Source organism: Mustelus asterias, chromosome 3 (assembly GCF_964213995.1).
Source record: "Mustelus asterias chromosome 3, sMusAst1.hap1.1, whole genome shotgun sequence".
Lineage (NCBI taxonomy): Eukaryota > Metazoa > Chordata > Chondrichthyes > Carcharhiniformes > Triakidae > Mustelus > Mustelus asterias.
In genome coordinates, this window is record NC_135803.1 from 70,327,859 (window position 1) to 70,353,035 (window position 25,177).

A 25,177-nucleotide genomic window follows, 5' to 3' on the forward strand; every position below is an offset into this window, starting at 1 on the left:
CACATTTTATACTTGGTGTATGATTCAACCCCTTCTCTTGGTGACCAAGGTATTCTGTGATAACAATGGGTTCAGTTTGTTTCATAAGAACAGAGGTGTAAAACTGCTCCATAAAAGAGTGACCCTTTGAGTTCTAATTACCTGAGACTCAAGATCTGGAGATGTGCACTTTTCACACAAACAGTCAAGTTTATGAAGTTTCAAGTAGCCTCTCTGGAAAATTAAAATAAAAACAAAACAGATCAGTGGGAAGAGACAGGAATAAAAATAAAATAATATTCAATGATATACACCAGGATATCAAACCTTTGGACATACTCCAGGGTGTGGCAGGATGGCAGAGTGCACAACATCACAGGACAGGGAACAGAATGCACCTAACGGTGGAACAATTGAATGTGACAGTGGGTTAGAGTGAGTGAAATGAAAATTTGTGAATGGCAAAAAGCGAAAGTGTAAATGGAGCAAAATTAGTGAGGCTGGCTGAATGTGATGGTAGGGCAGGGTGATTGTGATAGGTGGTGTGTATTGATGATGTTTGTAGTGTTATCAGGCTGTGAGGATGGAAATGGGATGGGAGTCAGTAGGAAGAGCCCATGTTCAATAATATCTGGGAATACAGGAATACAGAATACAGGTACAGAATTCCCTAAAAGTGACGTCACAGGTGGATAGGGTCGTAAAGAGTGCCTTTGGTACATTGGCCTTTATAAATCGGAGTATCGAGTATAAAAGTTGGAGTGTTATGGTAAGGTTATATAAGGCATTGGTGAGGCCGAATTTGGAGTATTGTGTACAGTTTTGGTCACCTAGTTACAGGAAGGATGTAAATAAGGTTGAAAGAGTGCAGAGAAGGTTCACAAGGATGTTGCCGGGACTTGAGAAGCTGAGTTACAGAGAGAGATTGAATAGGTTGGGACTTTATTCCCTGGAGCGTAGAAGATTGAGGGGAGATTTGATAGAGGTGTATAAGATTTTGATGGGTATAGATAGAGTGAATGCAAGCAGGCTTTTTCCGCTGAGGCTAGGGGAGAAAAAAAACCAGAGGGCATGGGCTAAGGGTGAAAGGAGAAAAGTTTAAAGGGAATATTAGGGGGGGCTTCTTCACGCAGAGAGTGGTGGGAGTGTGGAATGAGCTGCCGGATAAAGTGGTAAATGTGGGGTCACTTTTAACATTTAAGAAAAACTTGGACGGGTTCATGGATGAGAGGGGTGTGGAGGGATATGGTCCAAGTGCAGGTCAGTGGGACTAGGCAAAAAATGGTTCGGCACAGACAAGAAGGGCCAAAAGGCCTGTTTCTGAGCTGTAAATTTTCTATGATTCTATGATTCTAATACAGGCTGCAGACTATGGGATGGGTGGTTACATTGTCCAACAGCATGAGAAAAATAGATTAAAATACTATTTTAACTCAATGTTTATTTAAATGCTCAAAACTGCTGGTTCAGTAATTTTCTATTTAATATTTTATAGCTAAATTCTGATTATTTGTGTAACTATCTCTGTTCAATTCCCTTTTTTGTACAAGACACTGAGGTGGGAATTCAACTGGGCCAGTTGAATTCTTTGGGAGGCTGGCCAAAAAAGGTTCGGACATCCATTATGCGTGGTAATTTGTCACTTAAAGTAGCAACCCAAAGAGTGGTTGTGAAATGGTGGTGAGGTGCCATGGGCAGATGGTAAGGGACGATCAGGATTGTGGAGCCAGGAGATCACTTTGCATCTTTCTTTGACAGCTGTAACTACTGCTCGAGAGTCCTAAGCAAGTCAGACTTGGCACCTGCTCTGCTTATCGATTCAAATGTCCCAGAGGGCTCCTTCCGCATCAGTTAGGCCCCCAGTAATCACATGCAGGGGCCTGATTTAGGTGGCCACCTGTAAAGCCTGAAAAAACAGGCCAAACATCACTTGGCAATGGCTCAAACTCACATGCAGATTGAGTGTGGGGTAATCCACTGCTAACTGTGTCAACATTATTTCCATTTCACACTCAGAAAATGGGCAAAACATGGACCAATTTTAACCTGTTGCACACTGTTAGAGATTACTCTCTGTTAACACCTCGTGAAGCCCTGTAAGTGGATTCCTCTATTGCTGGTAACTTGATATATTAAAATATAAATGCAGAAATGTGCCTGATGCTAAAGATGTAGGTTTAAAACTCCCCATTAAATGTACATCATCTCACCCAGACATTGGATTTAATGAAACAGACCTTGATCAGTTTGCCCAGAGTCTGTGATTTACAATGGATATTTCTCTTCCAATATCGAATATCTTTATTGATATCACTCAAATTTTCAAACTCTGATGGAGTTAGCCACTTATTCATCGTTCGAATGCATTTTCCTTGAATTCCTTAAAGAGAAAAAATGGAAAGAATATAATAGATATATCCATCAGTATGGCAGAGAAATCTTCAACACTCGTGCAAAGATGGTGGGCATATCTTGACTATTAGAAGGTGAAAAACAACAGTGTACTGTGGAGAGATCACATGGATGAGTCAGCTTAGGTGTGTAGGGAGGTTGAAAGATTGAAAGGGATGGGGTCACTGTTACTGGACCAAAATCCTGAAACTCCCTTGCATACAGAACTTCTGGCCTGCAGAAGTTTAAGAATGTGGCTCAGCATCACTACCTCAAAGACAATTAGAGATGGGCAATAAATGCTGGCATATCCAGCGCCACCCACACACAATGAAATAATAAAAACAATACTCACTGGAGTTAAAAAGAATGAAAGATGATCTTCTTGAAATATATATGACTCTGAGGGGGTTTGGCAAGGTAGATGTTGAGAGGAGGTTTACCCTCATTGGGGAATCTAGAACTGGGGGCTGCAGCTTCAAATTAAGGGGTCTCCCATTTTAGATTTAGATGGGGAAATATTTTTTCTCTGAGGGTCATTACTTGTGGAATTCTCTCCCCCAGCGAGTAGTAGAGGCTGGTAATTGAATATATTCAAGGCTGAAATTTTGAATTGAAAAGAGGGTCAAGGATTATGGGGATCTGGCAGGAAGGTGGCATTAAGGCCACAGTTAGATCAGCCATGATCTTATTGAATGGTGGAGCAGGCTCAAAGGGTCGAATGTCCTATTCCTGTCCTAATTCTTATGTCCTTAATCAAGGCACAGGAAAGTCGATCTCCAATGGTAGCTAGAACATAAGATAAAGGAACAGCAGTAGTCCACCGGACCCAGTCAACCCTGTTCCACTATGCAATAAGATTATGACTAAACTTATAAACAACTCCAGCTTCCTGCCCAATCCCCATAAGATTTTAGTGTCTAAAAATCTATTAATTTCATTGTGGAATATATGCATTGATTGAGTATCAGCAACTCTCTTGGGCAATGTTCCCTCAAAGCTGCTTGGCTGCACAGTAACCTGAATGTTCCCAATTGGCCATTTAAATTACCACAGGCTCGTGGTAGCACAAATAATATTTAAAGGGGCCAAACAGATAAACTGCACACATACTTCTAAAACAAAAATGAGAGGGTACTCTGCACCCAGGGGTGGTGAGGGAGAATTCCAAAGATTCACAACCCTTTGAGTGAAAAAATTTCTCCTCATCTCAGTCCTATTGGGTGAACCATTATCCTGGGAGTATATACACCCAGTTCTAAAGCCTCCAGGCGGAAATTAACATCCAATCTATTAAGCGTTCCAACAGTTTTATACATTTCAACAAGATCACTTCCTATTTTTCAAAGTTCAAGAATATAGTCTCAAGCTACTTTACTTTTGGGGTGATACAGTGGTTAGCACTGCTGCCTCCCAGCACCAGGGACCCGAGCTCAATTCCGGCCTTGAATCACTATCTATGTGGAGTTTGCACATTCTCCCCGTGACTGCGTGGGTTTCCTCCGGGTGCTCCGGTTTCCTCCCATAGTCCAAAGATGTGCAGCTTAGGTTGATTGGCCATGCTAAACTTCCCCTTAATGTTAGGGGATTAGCAGGGTAAATATGCGGGGTTAAGGCCTGGGTGGGATTGTGGTCGGTGCAGACTCGATGGGCCGAATGGCTTCCTTCTGCACTGTAGGATTCTATGATCACTTCAAAGGACAGCTTTCTTATCCAAGAAATCAATCTAGTGAACATTTGTTATTTCCCTTCAAAAACAAGGGAGGAGGGTGAAGGTAGAATTGGGGAGGATAGCATGCAGGGGTTCAAACAGGTCATTTAAATGTTCTGGAAAAGAAATCCCACTGATGCTGTACAAGAGCGGCACCTTTCTGGTTTGGTGCTTCTGGTGCACTGCTGCCTCAGAGCGCCAGGGACCCGGATTCAATTCTGGCCTGGGGTGACTGTCTGTGTGGAGATGGCACATTCGCCCCCTGTCTGCGTGGGTTTCCTCCGGCTGCTCCGGTTTCCTCCCACAATGCAAAGATGTGCAGGTTAGGTGGATTAGCCATGGTAAATGTTATGGAGATAGGGAGGGTGGGGAATGGGCTGTGGGCCTGAGTGAGATGCTCTTTCGGAGAGTCGGTGCAGACTCGATGATCCCTTCTGCATTGTAGGGATTCTATGGTACATGTATTTTATATCTGTCTTCACAGAAGAAAACACAAAGCAGTCCAAGAATAATAAGAAATCAAGAGACAAAAGGGAGGGAAGAAATTAAAATAATCACAATCACTAGAGAAAAAGTACGAATCAAACTAATGGGTCTAAAGGCTGGCAAATATCCTGGATCTGGTGGCCTGCATCCTAGGGTGTTAAAGGAAGAGGCTGCAGAAATAGTGGATGCATTGATTGTAATCTTCCAAAATTCCTGCGACTCTGCAAAGGTTCCAGTGAATTGGAAAACACCAAACATAAGACAACTATTCAAGAAAGGAGGGAGATAGAAAGCAGGAACTTAGCAACCAATGCATGCAAGTTTAGCTTTCTGAGATTCAGTGAAGACCATAACTTCGGTAAAGTTATATAAATGTTCTTAGAATCAGTAGAAATCAACAGTGATTTAAACCAAACTTGGAACGAGTTGCCTGACAGGTTTCTTTTATTCATTCATAGGGTGTGGGCATCACTGGCTTGGCCAGCATTTATTACAACTCCCAAATTGCCCTTTAACTGAGGGGCTTGGCCATTTCAGATGCATTCAAGAGTCAACCACATTGCTATGGGTCTGGAGTCACAGTAGGCCAGACCAAGTAAGGATGGCAGATTTCTTTCCCTAAAGGACATTAGTGAACCAAGATGGGTTTTTACAACAATCAACAATGGTTTCATGGTCATTCGTAGATTCTTAATTCCAGATTTTTATTGAATTTAAATTTCATCATCTGCCATGGTGGGATTCGAACCCTGGTCCGCAGAGCATTACCCTAGATCTCTAGATTACTAGTCCAGTGACAATACCATGATGCCACCTGCACATTTTAGCAAACACTGTTGAATCCATACCTGTTATAAACCTGCTCTTGTGCAGGATCCCAGTCAGAGAACCGCATGTAACTGGAAGCTCATTAGAGGAGAAATCAGCCATTTCAATTTCCTCAGCTTCTGTACCTTATTACAAAAGCAATTCCAAAATTAATTACTACTGCACAGATTGTGAAGGGAAGGAGTGCTTGTCGTGCACGAGGGCAGTGGCGATACAAGTGTAGGGAGGGGCAGTATGTGTTTGGTGGGGGAGTGGAGGGGAAGTCGGGCAGCTTGGGCAGCATACGTGCATTATGAGTTTGTGCATACATGCAGATTGTGCATGTATAGTGTATGTAATATTTGTTGCTTGCCTACCTTGGTTTGGGATTATATCAGCTCAAATGCTCTTGCATCCTGATGTCAGAATGCCCTGGTTACCTGATCTGCCTCCATGAAAGAACACCTTGTCGCTTGAGCTGTAAAATCTTCAATGAGAGAGACATTACCATCTGGAGTAATGATGGAGTGGGCCGTTGTATCACTTGCAAAAGAATTGCATGTGGAAGCAGAAATAGCTGTACCTTGTGGGATGGACATCAACAGCTTAAAGAATTTTTAAAAATTGCATTTATGTAGCACCTCCCAACACCAGATGTCTCAAAAAGGGTATTACAGTCGATGAGGTGCTTTTGAAATTTTAGCCCTTTGGTAAAGTAGGAAATGTGACAGCCAATTTGCACACAGCAAGATCTCACACACAGCAATGTGGTGATGGCCAGATAATCTGTTTTTTTGTGATATTGATTGAGGAACACATATAAATCACAGATTCAAGGTGCACATTCCACCCACAGGTATTTTTACTGTCAACTGAAATTTCCACCTAGATCCGACAAGTAGGGTAGGACCCTGATTTGCATACTTAAATAGATGACAATGGCAGGCTGGATATTGGCAGAAACCGAGAGATGCACTGGATGTGAGATTTAAGAAATCAGTAAGTGTGAAACAAGTAAATGGTATACACTGTAAATGAATATTTTGTATCCGTCTTTATGGTAGAAGACCCTAAAAACATTCCAGTAAGAATACAGAATCAGTGGGCAAAAGGGAGCGAGGAATTATTAACTATCACTATCACTAGAGAAAAGGTATCAGGCAAACTTATGGACTAAAAGCTGACAAGCCACTCAACCTGATAACATATGTTTTAGGGTCTTAAAAGATGTGGTTGCAGAGATAATGAATGCATTGATTGTAATCTTCCAAAATTCCCTAGATTCTGCAAAGGTCTCAGTGGATTGAAAAACTCCAGATGCAACACTATTTGGAGGGAGCGAGAAAGCAGGAAACTTTAGGCTAGTTTGCCTAATGTCATCCAGTATTAAGGAAGTAGTAGCAGGATATTTAGAAAATTGCAATACAATTAGGCAGAGTCAACATGATTTTGTGAAAGGAAGTATTGTTCGATGAATGTATGAATTCTTTGAAGATAAAATGAGCAGAGTGGATAAAGGGGAAAAAAATAAATGTTGTGCATTTGGATTTCCAGAAGGCATTCGATAAGGTGTCATATAAAAGGTTACTGCACAGGATAGGTCATGGTGTTGCGGGTGATGTATTAGCATGGACAGAGGATTGGTTAACAAACAGACAAATAGTCCATTTTCAAAATGGCAAACTGCAACTATTGGAGTGCCACAGGCCTCAACTATTTACAATCTGTAGTAATGACCTGAATGAAGGGATCATGGGTATTATAGCCAAAATTGCTAACAATACAAAGATAGGTGGGAAAGCAAATTGTTAGGAGGATACAAATAGTCAAAGGGATATAAATAAGTTAAGTGAGCAAACAATTGGCAGTTGGAATATAATGTGGAAAAATTTGAGACTGTCCACTTTGGAAGGAAGAATAGGAAAACAAAATAGTATTTAAATAGAGAGAAACTACAGAATGCTGGGTGTTCTTGCACATAAATTACAAAAAAATAGCATGCAAGTAATTAGGAAGGCAAATTTAATGGTCTTGATTGCAAGGAGGGTGAGCATAAAAGTAACAAGTCTTTCAAACAGGGAATTATTGAGACCGTATGCATTGTGTACAATTTTGGTCTCCATATTTAGGGAGGAATATATTTGCATTGAAGGCAGTTCAGAGAAAGGCCACTAGGTTTGGTTTTGGGAGTTGAAGGGATTATTCAATGAATAAATATTGAGAAGGCCGACACTGGATGGAGTTTAGAAGAATAGAGAGATGATCTTATTGAAACATAAAAGGTTCTGAGGGGAGACATGGTAGATTCTAAAAGGATGTCTCCCCTTGGGGGGGAATCTAGAACTTGGGGACAAAGTTTCAGAATAAGTGGATTTCCACTTAAAATGGAGGAGGAGGAGGAATTATTTCTCTCAGAGGACCCTAAAATCTTGGAAATCTCTACCCAAGGGAACCGTGGAAGCTGAGTCATTGAATATATTCAAGGCTGAGAGAGAAATGTTTGGGAACTATAGGAGAGTTAAGAGTTATGGGGCACAGGCTGGAAAGATGAGTTTAGGCCTGGACTTGATCAGTCATGATGTTATTGAATGGGGGAGCAGAATCGAGGGGCCGAATGGCCTATTCATGGTCTATGTTTATGAAACGGAATAAATCAAATTGAAACCTTTTCTCTGTTCATCTGAAGATCCATCTTTACACTGGATGTCAGATTTCTTTGTCAATTCAATATGCACCTGGAATAGCAACACATTCCATTTTACATTGCATGCCTTCTTAAACAGTACCTCCATGACACGGTTTGAGCCTCACTCAATCATCATTCACATCCAGGCAGGATAATTAATATTTATGATCTGCTGTTCTGTATCTAAAGCAGGCCCCAACTCAACTCTCACTTATGGGTTTCTTGAGGTATTTACTCGGGAAGTAGAGCTGAGGTGATTTTCCCATTGCCACCCTGGTGGTTTCTACTTTCTTCTAATGAGACAGTAACCAAGAACTTAAGAACCCCACTTACATAAACAATGCAGTAGGGTCAATGGGGTCCATCCACTCATTAGTTGCAAGTGTTCTCATTGGATATCAATCCATCATTTGTCATCAGTGCTCTAGTCTCTACCTGGGAGGATTGTCTGGACTGGGTCGGAAACCAACCCTTCTGAATCAGTAGTTGGAACACTATCTCTGCCTGGATGTGAGTATCTCATTGAGATGTCAATCCAGTTTCTATATTCCACATTGTAGTCTGAATATGCCAAGGCTATCTGGAGTGCGCCCAAATCTATTGCCTTCTGACTCAGGGTGAAAACGTTATCATTGTGCCAAAGGTTCACTCCTAATATTCATGATAATTTATCCCAAATAGAAATCTAAACATGTCACTCAGCTTTCCCCAGATGATTGGGGCCAAACATGTCACAGAGTTTCTGAGCTCCAGAAGAAAAGCTTGGGAGGGTAGGCGATTTAAGTCTCCAAAGTGTTGAGATATATGAGCCAGGTAAGCTGAATCGGGAACCTTCCTAGTTGGCTGATATCAACCAACACAGCGATTGGGGCACCACCTTTAATTTCAACGCACTGCATTAGTCAGGTTCCAGTTTCTCAACTGCACAGTGGACAACAGGCAAGGACAGGACCAGGCTCAGTTTCTGCCACCTCCCACAGTTGACATTCTTCAGGTGTGCTCCTGAAGAATGATAACTTGTTTGAGGGAGGGATGAGTCGGGGAGATGCCTATGGAGCATAGCGCAGTGAAGGGGACACTGGGTGTCTGGAAAGGAAACAAAGTACGACAGTTTACATTCACCTCTATCATTGCTTGTGTAGTGTAACGAGGCAAGGCTTGAACTCAGGCCAGTGAACTGAGTTATAGAGCAAGGAAAAAGGTCTCAACTCCACAGGCCCAAAGCTCCAACTACTGGAATAAGCCCAGGCAAGTCTGAATGAGTCCCCAGTCTGGCTCCTGTTTGGACCAGCAGGTCACATGACCCTTTCCGAGAAACACCCTTTAAAGGGTTACTACACCACAGCCCGCCTCATCACTAACTTCTACCATCAATATTAATGACGCATTCATTCACCAGCTCATTGGAATGTCTGCTGCCAAAATCCTACTCACACTAAATGGCAGAGGGGTTGAGGATGAGAAATTTACCATGACGAGAGGCTATTTGGCCACCTGGTGGAAAGTTTATGATCATTTGTCTATCATCATGTTTATCAAGCTCTGCACTGTCTCTGCATTGTCATATTGTTTTTCAACATCAAGTCTTGGGATGCGGTACACTTTCACCAGTTAAATATAGGGAAGAATAGCCCCCTTCCCAGTATCTGTCTGCTACCTTGCCACTGACTCTATCCTAAGCTCCATCCTGCATAATCTCAGGACTGTCAGTGTCCTTGGCCTGTTTGGTGTTTAGTTCCAAGCTGAAGTTCTGACCCTCTATCCTTTGCGTTATAAGGGCAGCCTATCTCCTCCTCTACCATTACCTGAATCACCAGTAGCTTCTACCATCAATACTAATGCCAATTTCAGACCCAACTATTGAAAAGCATTGCTGGCTTTTGTAGCGATTTCCTTACCTCGGTGTCTGATTCAGATTCACTTTCAGAGAGTGAAGATTCATCACTGGTGTCGTTCACAATTATTAATTTATTTTTCTGTCAGAAAAAATGGAAAACTGTTAAAGCATTAGAAACATTACAAACTCTGGCACAACCTGTACATCATCACTGCCTCCCCATCATAACCCATACACCAACACCACTGCACCCTCCACCATCACCTGTACACCAACATCACCAAACTCTCCATTATAACCTGTAAACCAACATCACTACACCCTCCATCATAACCTGTACACCAGCATCACTGCACACTCCATCATAACCTGTACACCAACATCACTGCACACTCCATCATAACCTGTACACCAACATCACTACACCCTCCATTATAACCTGTACATCAACATCACTGCACACTCCATTATAACCTGTACACCAACATCACTGCACACTCCATTATAACCCATACACCAACATCACTGCACACTCCATCATAACCTGTACACCAACATCACTGCACACTCCATTATAACCTGTACATCAACATCACTGCACACTCCATCATAACCTGTACACCAACTTCACTGCACACTCCATCATAACCTGTACACCAACATCACAACACCCTCCATCATAACCTGTACACCAACATTACTGTACACTCCATCATAACCTGTACACCAACATCACTGCACACTCCATCATAACCTGTACACCAACATCACTACACACTCCATCATCACCTGTACACCAACATCACTGCACACTCCATCATAACCTGTACACCAACATCACTACACACTCCATCATCACCTGTACACCAACATTACTGTACACTCCATCATAACCTGTACACCAACATCACTACACACTCCATCATAACCTGTACACCAACATTACTGTACACTCCATCATAACCTGTACACCAATATCACTGCACACTCCATCATCCTCATATAGAGCCTAGCCTTCAGCTGCTTCATGCAGAGCTCAGAGATCAAAACACTTTCTGCCTTTCAGATCACAGAATCATAGAATCCCCACAGTGCAGAAGCAGGTAGAATTCAGTAATTACATGCCTGCCTCGTGTAATTTAGAATATTTTGATCTTAGGAAATTTATGCATTCCATGGGCAGGATTTTACACTCACTCCCTTCGTGGTGGATTCTGAGGCAGGGTAGAGGGGGTGCTGGGGGAGGAACCCACATACCCAAACCCAGACACAATTACAAGATTGAGTGGTGGATAAGGCCTCAGTTGGGAATTTTGCCATTTCACTCCTTTAGGCCCTTCAGCGGCCACTTAATGGATCATCCATGGTCATCTGGGGTCAGCAACTCCAACGCCGGCAACTCCAACGCCGGCATCTCCACATCTGGGGTCATCCAGGGTTATCTAGTCTCGAAACATCAGCTACATTCTCTCTCCAAGGATGCTATCAGACCTGCTGAGATTTTTCAGCCATCTCTGTTTTTGTTTCAGATTCTAGCATCTGCTGTAAAGGGTAGCAAGAATAATCCAGGCAATTACAGACCGGTGAGCCTTACATCAGTGGTAGGGAAATTATTGGAGAGGATTCTTTGAGACAGGATTTACTCCACTTATTTCCCACTTGGATTAGCGAGAGGCAACATGGTTTTGTGAAGGGGAGGTCATGTCTCACTAACTTGATCGAGTTTTTTGAGGAAGTGACGAAGATGATTGATGAGGGTAGGGCAGTGGATGTTGTCTACACAGACATCAGTAAGGCCTTTGACAAGGTCCCTCATGGCAGACTGGTGCAGAAGGTGAAGTCGCATAGGATCAGAGGCGAGCTAGCAAGGTGGATACAGAACTGGCTCAGTCATAGAAGACAGAGGGTAGCAGTGGAAGGGTGCATTTCTGAATGGAGGGCTGTGACAAGTGGCGTTCCTCAGGGGTCAGTGCTGGGACCTTTGCTGTTTGTAATATATATATATAAATGATTTGGAGGAAAATGTAACTGGTTTGATTAGCAAGTTTGTGGACGGCACAAAGGTTGGTGGATTTGTGGATACCGATGAAGACCATCAGAGGATACAGCAGGATATAGATCGGTTGGAGGCTTGGGCAGAGAGATGGCAGATGGAGTTTAATTCGGACAAATGTGAGGTAATGCATTTTGGAAGGTCTAATACAGATAGGAAATATACAGTAAATGGCAGAACCCTTAAGAATATTGATAGGCAGAGGGATCTGGGTGTACAGGTACACAGGTCACTAAAAGTGGCAACGCAGGTGGGGAAGGTAGTCAAGAAGGCATACGGCATGCTTGCCTTCATCGGCCGAGGTATTGAGATTAAAAATTGGCAAGTCATGTTGCAGCTTTATAGAACCTTAGTTGGGCCACACTTGGAATATAGTTCAATTCTGATCACCACACTACCAGAAAGATGTGGAGGCTTTGGAGAGGGTAGAGAAAAGATTTACCAGGATGTTGCCTGGTATGGAGGGCATTAGCTATGAGGAGAAGTTGGAGAAACTTGGTTTGTTCTGACTGGAATGGTGGAGCTTGAGGGGCGACCTGATAGAAAACTACAAGATTTTGAGGGACAGAGTGGATAGTCAGAAGCTTTTTCCCAGGGTGGAAGAGTCAATTACCAGAGGGCATAGGTTTAAGATGCAAGGGGCAAGGTTTAAAGGAGATGTACAAGGCAAGTTTTTTTTACACAGAGGGTGGTGGGTGCCTGGAACTCGCTGCTGGAGAGGTAGTGGAAGCAGATACGATAGTGAGTTTTAAGGGGCATCTGGACAGATACATGAATAGGATGGGAATAGAGGGATGTGGTCCCCGGAAGGGTATGGGGTTTTAGTTCAGTCGGTCAGCATGGCTTGGAGGATTGAAGGGCCTGTTCCTGTGCTGTAATTTTCTTTGTTCTTTGTAATTAGCTTTAATTTAACATGTGCATTCATGGTTCGCATTTCTGCATCTCCAGATCATACTATTCCCTATACCCCATTCAGATACTTATTTTCTCAGGTGTATGTGTTCTCCAATTCTTCCCATCATAATATATTGTCTCACATTTATCTATCTCCAAGTTAATTATTATGAATTATGGTGTACAATGCCTTCTTGCGCTGTCACAGTCCTCCTTAGTCTTAACTACACCTCAACTAAACAAACTTTGTCCTTTGAAAATTTTGAAATGGTACTTCCAATTGCCAAGTCCAAATCATTTATTTAAATGGTGAACGACAATAATGCCAGCACCAAACCTTGTGGAACACCACGTCCCACCATTTGTCAATCTGAGTAATGATCTTTAACCCCCTGTTTTTGATTTTGGAGACCATGCCCTCTATTTTGTTACTTGAACCTGGAATTGAGAGCACAACTAGATCAGCCTTCTTCTTCCTCTTTGGCAATCCCTCAGGATCGAGGATGATTTGCTTCCACTCCGGGGAGGTGGGTTCTCCGGTGGCTGAATAGTCCAATCCTGGAGCCGCAGACTCTGCCACAGGTTTGGTAGGTGATGAGGAGGATGGGTCAATCTGGATTCTGTGCTCTCTTACTGCTTTATTTTCCAGTCTGAGGCCCATTCTCCCATATATGCCTCAGTGAATGCGTCGACAATGGTTTGTAGATCGGCCTCTGTGCGCACACACACAGGCCTCATCTTCATACTGCAGCTCGATAACAGAAATTGGGGTGGTCTTGGTTCTGGCCTGGAGGCGTCGGAGGTTGATCAGTTTCCCACTTGTCCAGCGGAGAGCTTCAGGGTGATGGGGTGGAGCGTTGCCGCGAGGAAAATGGAAAGAGTGTTGGTGCGATGATGCATCCCTATTTGACCCCAGTTTGCACAAGTATTGGGTCTGTGGTTCCATTAGTGAGGATCACAGCTTGCATTTCATCGTGGAGCAGGCGGAGAATGGTGATAAATTTCTACGGGTGGCTGAATTCGAGGAGGATGTTCCACAATCCCTCACGGTTGACAGGGTCAAAGGCTTTTGCGAGATTGAAAAAGGCCATGTCCAGAGGTTGATGCTGCTCCCTGCATTTTTTCTGCATTTGTTGCACACTGACGGTCATGTTCATTGTGCCTCTTGATGGGCAGAAGCATACAGGGACTCAGGGAGGAGTTCTTCAGCTACTGAGAGGGGCGGTTGAGGAGGATTCTGGCGGTGACCTTTCCTGTGGCGGAGAGTCACGGAGATCAGCCACAATCTTAATGAATGGTAGAGCAAGCTTGAAGGGCTGAATGGCCTACTCCAAGGTCCCATGTTCCTATAATTCAATGAGGTTAGTCACACCTTCTGTTTTGGAATTCATGCTGAGTGACTCATTATGCTTTCAGCTTTTAAATGTTTCTCAATAGCATCTTTGATTAAGGATTCCAATATTTTTTTTCTTACTGGTGTAAAGCTGACTTGTTCCAACTCCTTTTCTATATATAGAAACATTAACTGTACCAGTGCATGACATTATTCACTTTTCTAATGATTTTAAAATAAACATAATAGCACTTCTTGCCTAACCTTTTTGAATATGCACGGTTATTTTGTGCACCCTAGCTCTAATGCACAATTATTTGTGTATACCAGTTCTAAAGCACAACAAATTGTGTGTACCAGTTTTAAGGGACAATTACTTATGTGTACAAGTTCTAATGCACAATGTACTTATCAGCTTTGTCCCATGGTCTTCATCTGGCTGAGCAGGCTCAACTCGCATGGGGCAGGGTGTGCCACGTGGTCTAGATCTGGAATGCAGGATTTTCTTCTTCTTTCCTTCTCTAATGTCACTCTGCCTCATCATTAAGACATTGCGAGTCAAAATAAGATGTAGTTTGATGGACAAGTCATCATCATTTTGAACGATTGGTAAAACACTCCACCATTCATTAATGTCACTGCTGCCATGCTTCAAAGTGAGCTTCAGTGTGTCTTTGAAGTGTTTTCTTTGTCCTCTCCTGATACACTCACCATTTGAGAGTTGAGAAAACAGGATCTTTGGACATCCAGATATAGTGCAGTCCATCAAAGTTGATTTTGTAGGAGATGATCTGAATGCTTGTGGAGCTGACTTCACCTAGAAGACTTCACCTTGACCTAGAAGGACTAGTATTTGCTCCATGGGCATCCCATTGAATCAGAAGGGTGCGACTGAGGCATTCCTGATGGAATTTCTCTCGCTCTGTTTTCTGGCATTGATACACAATCTAGGTCTCTCTGGAGTACAAACATGTAGTGACAGCAACTGCTCTGTACACTAGGACTTTTGCTGACTTGCGGAGGTCTTTGGTATCAAACACTTGCTGGGATAATTTTGAGAAGGCGAAGCTGGTGTAGCTGCTCTAGTATTGGATTTCCTAGTCAATGGTGGTCTTTTGAGAGAGGTGACTACTCGGTATATTCCAGAGTCTCTTCTTCAACATATATGGGAGGTGGAAAATTTGGCAGATTAGGTATGTGTTAATATGAGTTTTACTTTGTCAAGATGGTGATATCTATTTACAAGTGCATACCATACAACGTCTCAGTGGCCGTACCACAGTTGTGCCTTCAATATTTCAATTCTCATTTTGCAACCACTACGCCACGTTGTGTGTGTGACATCAGCAACTCATCAGAAGATAGGCTGCTGAGCATATTGCCCCCACCCCACGCCGACCACCCACCATCACCCCCCTCCCCCCATGTTAGTGCATGTAGGAGACATGCCTGCAACACACATTTAAAATTTGCACTCTGATTACATGCATTGCAGATCCTGACAGACAAGCCAAAGTGTTGCCCATTTCCTGTCCCACTCTTCTTATTAAAGCCCACCCAATAGGTTTGTTTGTCTGTGTAGCTACAACCTCCTTTGATTCCAAAGTAAATACCAAATTTGGGGATTTCTTACCTCAGCACATTCTGCTCTAACTTTCCCCTTCTTGCTTGGACTTTCACACACAAAATATTTCAACTGCAAGTGAAAGAAAATGGTCAATAGAAAGAGACATTTCCAATTGTACTTGTAATTTAAACAACATTTCTATCTGAATATTCATATTCAGGAAGAGGAGCAGCAATAAAATGGGACAGAAAAGTTACACTGTGAACATTTATTGTGTTAAGACCCAGAATATAGTGTTACAGTCATAGCTAGGGTGTAGAGAAAGATCAACTTAATGCAAGATAAGTCCATTCAAAAGTCTGACAGCAGCAGAGAAGAAGCTGTTCTTGAGTCAGTTGGTGCGTGACTTCAGACTTTTGTATCTTTTTCCCGACGGAAGAAGGTGGAAGAGAGAATGTCCGGGGTGCATGGGGTCCTTAATTATGCAGGCTGCTTTGCCGAGGCAGTGAGAAGTGTAGACAGAGTCAATGGGTGGGAGGTTGGTTTGCGTGATGGATTGGGCTACATTCACGGCCTTTTGTAGTTCTTTGCGGTCTTGGGCAGAGCAGGAGCCATACCAAGCTGTGATACAACCAGAAAGAATGCTTTCTACGGTGCATCTGTAAAGGTTGGTGAGAGTTGTAGCTGCCGTGCCAGATTTCCTTAGTCTTCTATGAAAGTAGAGGCATTGGTGGACTTTCTTAACTATAGAGTCGGCATGGGGGTACCAGGACAAGTTGTTGGTGATCTGGACAGCTAAAACGTGAAGCTCCCGACCCTGTCCACTTTGACCCCGTTGATGTAGATAGGGACATGTTCTCCTTTACGCTTCCTGAAGTCGATGACAATCTCCTTCGTTTTGTTGACATTGAGGGAGAAATTATTGTTGTCGCACCAGTTCACCAGATTCTGTCTCTCATTCCTGTACTCTGTCTCGTATTGTTTGAGATTCGACCCACTGCGGTGGTGTCGTCAGCAAACTTGAAAATCGAATTGGAGGGGAATTTGGCCACACAGTCATAGGTGTATAAGGAGTATAGTAGGGGGCTGAGAACACAGAATTTCTTCACCCAGAGGGTGGTGAATGTGTTGAATTCACTACCACAGAAAGTAGCTAAGGCCAAAACATCTGATTTCAAGAAGATATTCGATAAAGTTCTTGGGGCTAATGGGATCAAGAGATATGTGGAAATGGAGGAACAGGATATTGAATTCAATGATCAACCATGATCAAAGTGAATGGTGGAGCAGGCTCGAAGGGCTGAATGGCCTACTCCTGCTTTGAGTTTCTATGTTTGAGCCCACTTTCAAGTTATTAGCAAAAATGGTCAATAATCCCGAATCCGAGGAGATGTGCCTGTTGAGGATGATCATGGAGGAGATGTTGTTGCTTATCCTTACTGATTGTGGTCCATGAGTTAAGAACTTCAAGATCCAGTTGCAGAGGGAGGTGCCGAGGCCCAGGCCATAGCGTTTGGAGATGAGTTTTGTGGGAATAATGGTGTTGAAGGCTGAGCTGTAATCAATAAATAGGAGTCTGACATAGGTGTCTTTGTTATCTAGGTGTTCCAGGGTTGAGTGCAGGGCCAGGGGGATGGCATCTGCTGTGGACCTGTTGCAGCAGTAGGCAAACTGTAATGGATCCAGGTAGTCCGGGAGGCTGGAATTGATTTGTGCCATGACTAGCCTTTCGAAGTACTTCATAATGATGGATGTCAGAGCCATCGGTCGATAGTCATTAAGGCACGTTGCTTGGCTTTTCTTAGGTACAGGGATGATGGTCATCTTCTTGAAGCAGATAGGGACCTCAGATTGTTGTAAAGAGAGGTTAAAGATGTCTGTGAAGGGTGATGATGAACAGTAGACTGGCCTCGGCAAGATTATTACAATTGGCCTGCAGCCTTCCTGTCACTGCAGAGAAGCTGCAGTGGACAGGACTGGGACTGCAAACAGTCCCCAGAGTATTAGTGTTTTGGTGTCCTTATCTGAGGAAGGATGGTCTTGCTATAGAGGAAGTGCACCGAATGTTTATCAGGCTGATTCCTGGGATAGCAGGTCTGTCATATGAAGAGACCCTAAGTCAGTTAGGATTATATTCACTAACGTTTAGAAGAGTGAGAGGGGAACTCATAGAAATTGATAAAATTCTAACAGGGTTAGACAGGGTAGATTCAGAAAGAATGTTCCCAATGGTGGAGAAGTCCAGAACTAGGAGTCATAGTTTGAGGATAAGTGGTAAACCTTTTAGAACTGAGGTGAGGAGAAATTTCTTCGCCCAGAGGGTGGTGAATGTGTTGAATTCACTACCACAGAAAGTAGCTGAGGCCAAAACGTCTGATTTCAAGAAGATATTTGATAAAGTTCTTGGGGCTAATGGGATCAAGAGATATGTGGAAATGGAGGAACAGGATATTGAATTCAATGATCAACCATGATCAAAGTGAATGGTGGAGCAGGCTCGAAGGGCTGAATGGCCTACTCCTGCTTTGAGTTTCTATGTTTGAGCCCACTTTCAAGTTATTAGCAAAAATGGTCAATAATCCCGAATCCGAGGAGATGTGCCTGCAACACACATTTAAAATCTACACTCTGCAGCTCCTGACACACCAGCAAAAGTGTCGTCCACTTCCTGCCTCAGCATCACAAACTGCACTTTTCCTTTAAAGTCCACCCAATAGGTTTGTTTGGCTCCTCTATATTCTGTGTAGCTACAACCTCCTTTGCCTCCAAAGTAAATACCAAATTCAGGGATTTCTTACCAAAGTACATTCTGCTTTAACTTTCCCCTTCTTGTTTGGACTTTCACAAACCAAATATTTCCTCTGCAAGTGGAAGAAAATGGTCAATAGAAAGAGACATTTCCAATTGTACTTGTAATTTAAACCACATTTCTATCTGTCTATTTATATTCAGGAAGAGGGGTGGCAGTAAAATGGGACTGAAAAGTTACGCTGTGACCATTTCTAGTATACTTAACACCTGGATCAGGCACAGCGCAGGTTAGATAAAGAATAATGCTCCTTCTATGCTCTTCCACCAAACACTCTTCAGGTCAGGTGCAGTAACTGCTAGATACGGATTAACCCCTCCCACAAACAGAACAATTTTAAGCAGAGATAGAACAACAATGGGAAATATTTGAAACTGTGATCACTGCAGTTCAGGAGAGAAATAATTGACTAAAAAGCGAGAACAAACGAAATAAGAATGAACGTAAAGAGATGAGGATAAAATTGATACTCAAGAAGAGGGCTCACAATAAGTTTGTTTGAAGGCAATAAAACAGAGGATGTATTTGTCTTGACCTGTCCTCACCCTGATGATTGGCCGCACTATGAACAATCTTTCTCCGCTGATTTCTATTCTCTGCTGCCTCACTGCCAGTCCCATAGAAAGGCTAGTTCATGTTCTGATATGATCCATCCATGTCATTGTGGGTCTTCCATATGCATATTTTCCAGGTGTTTTGTCTGACACACCCTTCTGTTCAAACCACGTGTCCAAAAGTACCTCCCTGGATATCTCTGCCTCAAATTGGTTCCCCTTAACAGCAACTTTCTCAAGCACCCATTTTTTTGTCTGCTTGGCAATCCACAAGATGCATCATATCCACCCATATCCTTACATTTCAAATGGTCTTATTCGTCTCTCTCCTAACTATTTCTGCTGGAATGTTGAGCAAATATGGTGGAGAAGGTACACCCTGTCTAACACCCTTTTTAACTCATGGATGAATAATTATTCTTGCCATTATGGCACTTAGACTTTCTGGGAGAATTCCGCTCATTGAGTCATAGAGTTTTACAGCACAGAAAGAGGCCCTTCAGCCCATCATGTCCATGCTGGTCATCAGGCATCTATTTCACCTATGTGAGATTTTCCTCACATCTCCTGTAAACCTCCTGCCCCTTAATTTAAATCTATGCCCCCTTGTAATGACCCCTCTGCTAAGGGAAAAAGTTCCTTCCTATCCATCATATCTATGCCCCTCATAATCTAATACACCTTAGCCTTTCCTGCTCCAAGGAAAACAACACCAGTCTATCCAGTCTCTCTTGATAGCTGAAACACTCCAGCCCAGGTAACATCCTGGTGAATCTCCTCTGCACTTATTCTAATACAATCACTTCCATCCTATTGTATGACGATCAGAACTGCACAGTATACAGCTCCATACTAACCTCCCTGTTTTTATATTCAATGCCTCAGTTAATAAAGGCAAGTATCCCATATGCCTTCTTAACCACCTTACCTACCTGTCCTGCTGTCTTCAGAGATCTACGGACAACGTCCCTCTGATCGTCTGTACTTCCTAGGGTCCGACCATTCATTGTATATCCCCTTGCCTTGTTTGCCCTCCCAAAATCCATTACCTCACACTTCTCAGGGTTAAATTCCATCTTTTACTGTTCTGCCCATCTAAGCAGCCCATCTACATCGTGTTGTAATCTAAGGCTTTGCTCCTCACTCACCATTTATCACACCATAAATGTTTGTGTCACCTGTGCACTTACTTATCATACCCCCTTCATTCACGTCCAGATCATTAATGTACACTGCAAACAACAAGGGACCCGGCACTGAACCCTGCATTGCACCACTGGACACAGGCTTCCAGTCACAAATACAACCTTCGACCATCACTCTCTGCCTCTTGCCATTAAGTCAATTGATTTAATATTAAACAGAAAGTATAGTTAATAGTATATATAAAATAAAAATCACCATTTTGACAAGTGAAGAGGAAGAACAAATCCCAGGTTACTACTGCTTCCTGCAGGGATGTGAGATTTCCTCAAGGAGACAGCAGCAGATGGAAGGAATCTGCACAATTTGAAATTTGCTCCCTCCATCCATGTTCATTATTGTAAACGGATTGTTATGAAGCGGCAGCCAAATTCAGTCCTTTTGATTCTCTGTTTGGTTCTGAATTGTAGATATAGGTTACTTTATTATAATCTCTTTTTATTGGATCTCAGCTATTCAGACCTAAATCAAGCATTATAATTGCACTATCACTTCTTCATTTGAACTGCTGTTCATAATTTGAATGGACACAACTGATTTTTTTTGGATCTCCCCTAATGGCTGCTTAGGGCAACACGGTGGCACAGTGGTTAGCACTGCTGCCTCACTGCGCCAGGAACCTGGGATCAATTGGAGCGACATGGTGACATAGTGGTTAGTACTGCTGCCTCACAATAACAGGGACCTGGGTTCGATTCCGGCCTTGGGTGACTGCCTGTGTGGCGTTTGCATATTCTCCCCGTGTCTGTGTGAGTTTCCTCCCACAGACCAAAGATATGCAGGTTAGGTGGATTGGCCATGCTAAATGCGCAGGGATAGAGCGGAGGGGAGGGCCTGGGTGGGATGCCGTTTCGAAGAATCAGTGTGGACTCAATGGGCCAGATAGCCTCTTTCTGCACTGTAGAGAATCAATGGTTTAGGCTTCCCATTCATGGGGGCACAGAGGAAGAGCTACAACATAATAAAAACTCTGCTCCTTAGATTGATACAGTTTCAAAGAAAGCTAAAGAATAAGGCCCAAGAGACACCAGTAAAGTCACAGATATCTCCTTCTATACCATGCCTTAAATTACCATTCCTAGTGAATACACTTCCTCTTTACTGGAATATGCTAGAGCACACACATCTGTTTTCTCTGATATCTAAAATTCATTTTTGTGGTGGGGAGGGGGTCTTAAAGGGACACTGACCATTTGAGTAGGGCAAAGGTAAAACCCTTCAGATGAGATTTTAAAGCGAGGTCACGCCCATTTGCCCCATCAGGGGAAAGTTAAAAATCCCATGGAACTATTTCACAGAAGAGTTTGCCCCAGTGTCTTGGCCAATATTCATCCCTCAGCAAACACCACTAACCAAAATAGTTTAAAGTTTATTAGTGTCACAAGTGGACTTATATTAACATTGCAATGAAATTACTGTGAAAATCCCCTAGTTGCCACACTCCAGCGCCTGTTGAGATACACTGAGGGAGAATTTAGCATGGCCAATGCACCTAACCAGTACATCTTTCGAACTACGGGAGGAAACCGGAGCACCCGGAGAAAACCCACGCAGATACGGGGAGAACGTGTAGACTCCACACAGACAGTGACCCAAGCCAGGATTCGAACCCGGGTCCCTGACGCTGTGAGGCAGCAGTGCTAACCACTGTGCCACCATGCCGCCCTCAGGTCGTTGTTAAACTGCAGTTTGTGGAACCTTGCTGGATACAAATTTCCTATATCACAGCTGTGATTATACTTATGAAATATTTAAATGCTGTAAAAACATTTTGAAATCGTGTCAGGTGCAATATAAGTGCAAGTCTTCCTTTCATATTCATTCTTCCCAAGAAGGAATTAGATACATAGCAAAGCTCCATCAAGGCCATAAACACAATCAGTGCAGTCAGGCAGGGATTAGATACAGAGTAAAGAAATTCTCGCCATCCTTGAACTTCTATCCTCCTTATTTCTCCCCCACTTTCAGCATTACCAAGTTTATCCTAGTATGTGTCATACTTTGGCTGCAATGAGTGAGGTTCTGCACACACAGCCAGCACTCACATATTGGAAAATGTAACACAGGATGTACCTCCAACAACTTGGATAATGGATAGCCTTTGCATCGAATACTGAGTTTCCAATTCTTGCTTTTGTCTCGGCCACCCTTCATTTCAAATTGTCTTGGTGTGTACCACTCATTCCCGGATCTTATACACGCTGTCTTGCTTCCTAAATAAACAGAGATCAGGTCGAACATATGAGGGGAAGAACAATGACAGAACACAGTGCAGGATCATTGTATAATATAGGATACAGGGTAGAAGAGTAATAATATAAGCACGAAAATATTATACAACACGTAGTGGGAGGGGTGGGGGACATAGTGGTAATGTCACTTGATGAGTAATATAGAAACCCAGGTTGATGCCCTAGGGGTCAGAGATCAAAGCAGCTGGTGAAATTTAAATTCAATTAATTAATTTTTAAAAAATCTGGAAATGAAAACTAGTCTCAGTTTCATGGCACTATTGTTATCGTCTAATCCAAAACCACCCAAGAGTTACAGAATGCTGGTGGATTTTCCTAATTGTTTTTTCACAAGAAGGTTCCTCAAACAATCAACTCCTGGTTTACCTACAAAATAATGACCACAATTGAACTCCTAATTAATTCACTGCAAGGTATTTTGGTTCCTCCAGAGGATGTAAATGATGTTAGGTAAATGTAAGGGGTGCGATTTTCTTAGTGCAGCGAGCTGGGAAATTTAAGCATGGGGGAAAAAATGGGATTAGCGACCAGATCTTTCCAGTCCATTTTTTATAGTATAATCAACCATGTGCCATTCCCCAGCACAGAAGCTGTTCTGCATCTCTTTAATGAGCCCGGGACTCAATTGTCTGGTCTCGCTAAAGTTTCTGCCCCCATCAGTGGAGGTCCACACCAGCGGGGATCACATATGGTCCCATTAATGGGCATGATGGCTTTGCTGGTGGGACCAGAAGCAATTGAGGCCTCTCAGGAAGTTGGGGGCAGGGAGGGTGTCACGTGGGCTATGCCAGCCTGGCACTGTCAGCCTGGCACCCTGGTGCTGTCCAGTGGGTACCAGGTTAGCGAATGGCAATCAAGAGGTTGACAATGCGGGGGGGAGGAGGTCGCGTCTGGGCCAGCGATTATGAGGACGGTGATGGCTGGGAGGTTGGGGAATGTGTTTGTCAACCAATCTCCCAGTATACTGGGTGATCCGCGCATGCACACTGGCCCCCTCAGCCCACTGATGCTGGCCTCTCGGGTGGGATAGGCTCCGCCCCCCCGCCCCACTAGCACAAATCCCCAGATGGACTCTGTGATGCACAGAGTGCCATAAATTCATTCCACTAAGCTCACCCAAAAAAATGGGCAAGAAGAACTCCCATATTTCCGACCGTTGGGCACTTCGTTTTTTGGGGGAAAATTGCCCCCATGCTCTTTTAATGATGATGTGCTCGTGCACAGTTTCAAAAAGACCAAAGTGAAATCACATGAAGGTGCACAAACAATTGGAAAACAGGGTGGGTTGTTATTAATTGGCTACTCATTTAGATCTCATAGTGAAGATAAGAGCACTGGTGAATGATTGTGGATTCGGGACCCACCAGGAGAGTGATGGGCAATACCAAGAGCTGAAGTAACTGAGGGGAAAGTGGTTAGAAAACACCCAAAAGATGAAGTAAATACCAAGTTCCAGTTTTTTCTTGTCCAATACCCCAATGATGTCACCACAAGAGACTGGCAGTTCATTGGAGTCAAAATCTTTGCCCTGCAGAGAAGGACGCTTTTTGGTTTCTGTAACATTTGGTTTGTCATCTTCTTTTTCCATCAGGTGCTGTTTCATATTCCTTTTCCCTGAGCAGAAAGGATAATAACCAGAAATTTTAATCAAGACTAATAGAATTACAGAAAATACCAGCACAGAAACAGCCAACAAATCTATGACAGTCTTTTCTCCACTTAAGTCAATTAGTTTATTCCAATTCTCTCACTTTCAAATGAAGAAGTGAAGGGCAGCCGAGACAGAGGCAAGAATTGAAAACTCGGTATTTGATGCAAAAGCTATCCACTGAAAAAATAACCTTTCCAACCTCTCTTTAGCAGTGGAACTTTCTGACCTCTGATGACTTCCTAGTGACTCCACACTGTGCTGACACTGCTTTCTGTGATGATTAGGGCACATAGAACTTTACACAGTTCTCCAAGTGCGGCCTAAGATCTGGTATAAGTTCAGCATCAGCTCCTTGCTTTTCCAATTCAGATCAAGGATTATTTGGCAATTTTTGCTACAGCCATTAATGACTCGTGAATCTATGCTCAAGGTGAAGGGAGATTCAAAGATGGGAAGCATTGGAGATGGAGAATGATTCAAAACAACGAAAGGTAAAGAGACAGAGTGACAGAGAAAAACAGAGACAGAGCCATAGGGGGAAGAAATAGGGAAAATGAGTGTAAACCAAGTGGCCATGTGATGATGTGGTGACTTCAGAGATAACATGATGGAATGTTTGGGTATTTTCCCGGACTGCGGGCAGAGTACAAGCAAGATGTAGCAGCTCAGCTACTAAATAAAGTATTGTTTTGTTGTAAGACCTTGGTCACCAGTCTTTGGGAACCCAGCACTTCTACACAGTGTTAAGATTTGGCAGTATGGCACTGCTTTGACTCGCTTATATTCAATGAAAACACTGCAGATAACTGGACCAGGTTTGGAAAGGAGTGGTGTATCTACTGTGGTACCAGATTATCAGAAATATCAAAAAAGGTACAGACTTACACTTTCCTAAATCTAGTGGGCCACAAGGCCATTGGGAAGTTTGAGTCGTTTCTGCTTCAAGTGCAGGAAGAGAAAGAGG

At 43.1% G+C, this 25,177-nt stretch overlaps 1 protein-coding gene across 11 annotated transcripts in view; it reads right to left on the bottom strand.

Annotated features, from left to right (window-relative positions):
* Positions 1-25,177, bottom strand: part of LOC144491385 (nuclear body protein SP140-like protein) — an 85,654-nt gene that overhangs the window by 21,990 nt on the left and 38,487 nt on the right. For 7 of the 11 annotated variants that reach the window (XM_078209135.1, XM_078209133.1, XM_078209132.1 and 4 more), the window contains 9 exons: positions 24,009-24,176; positions 22,384-22,523; positions 18,543-18,605; positions 15,811-15,873; positions 9,959-10,036; positions 8,040-8,109; positions 5,416-5,520; positions 2,217-2,359; positions 142-213 (listed from right to left, as the gene is read on the bottom strand). In XM_078209135.1, coding sequence (XP_078065261.1) covers positions 142-213; positions 2,217-2,359; positions 5,416-5,520; positions 8,040-8,109; positions 9,959-10,036; positions 15,811-15,873; positions 18,543-18,605; positions 22,384-22,523; positions 24,009-24,176 — 902 coding nt within the window. The remainder of the gene's footprint in view (positions 1-141; positions 214-2,216; positions 2,360-5,415; positions 5,521-8,039; positions 8,110-9,958; positions 10,037-15,810; positions 15,874-18,542; positions 18,606-22,383; positions 22,524-24,008; positions 24,177-25,177) is intronic. The other 4 variants (XM_078209139.1, XM_078209140.1, XM_078209141.1 and 1 more) reach the window with 1 other exon arrangement.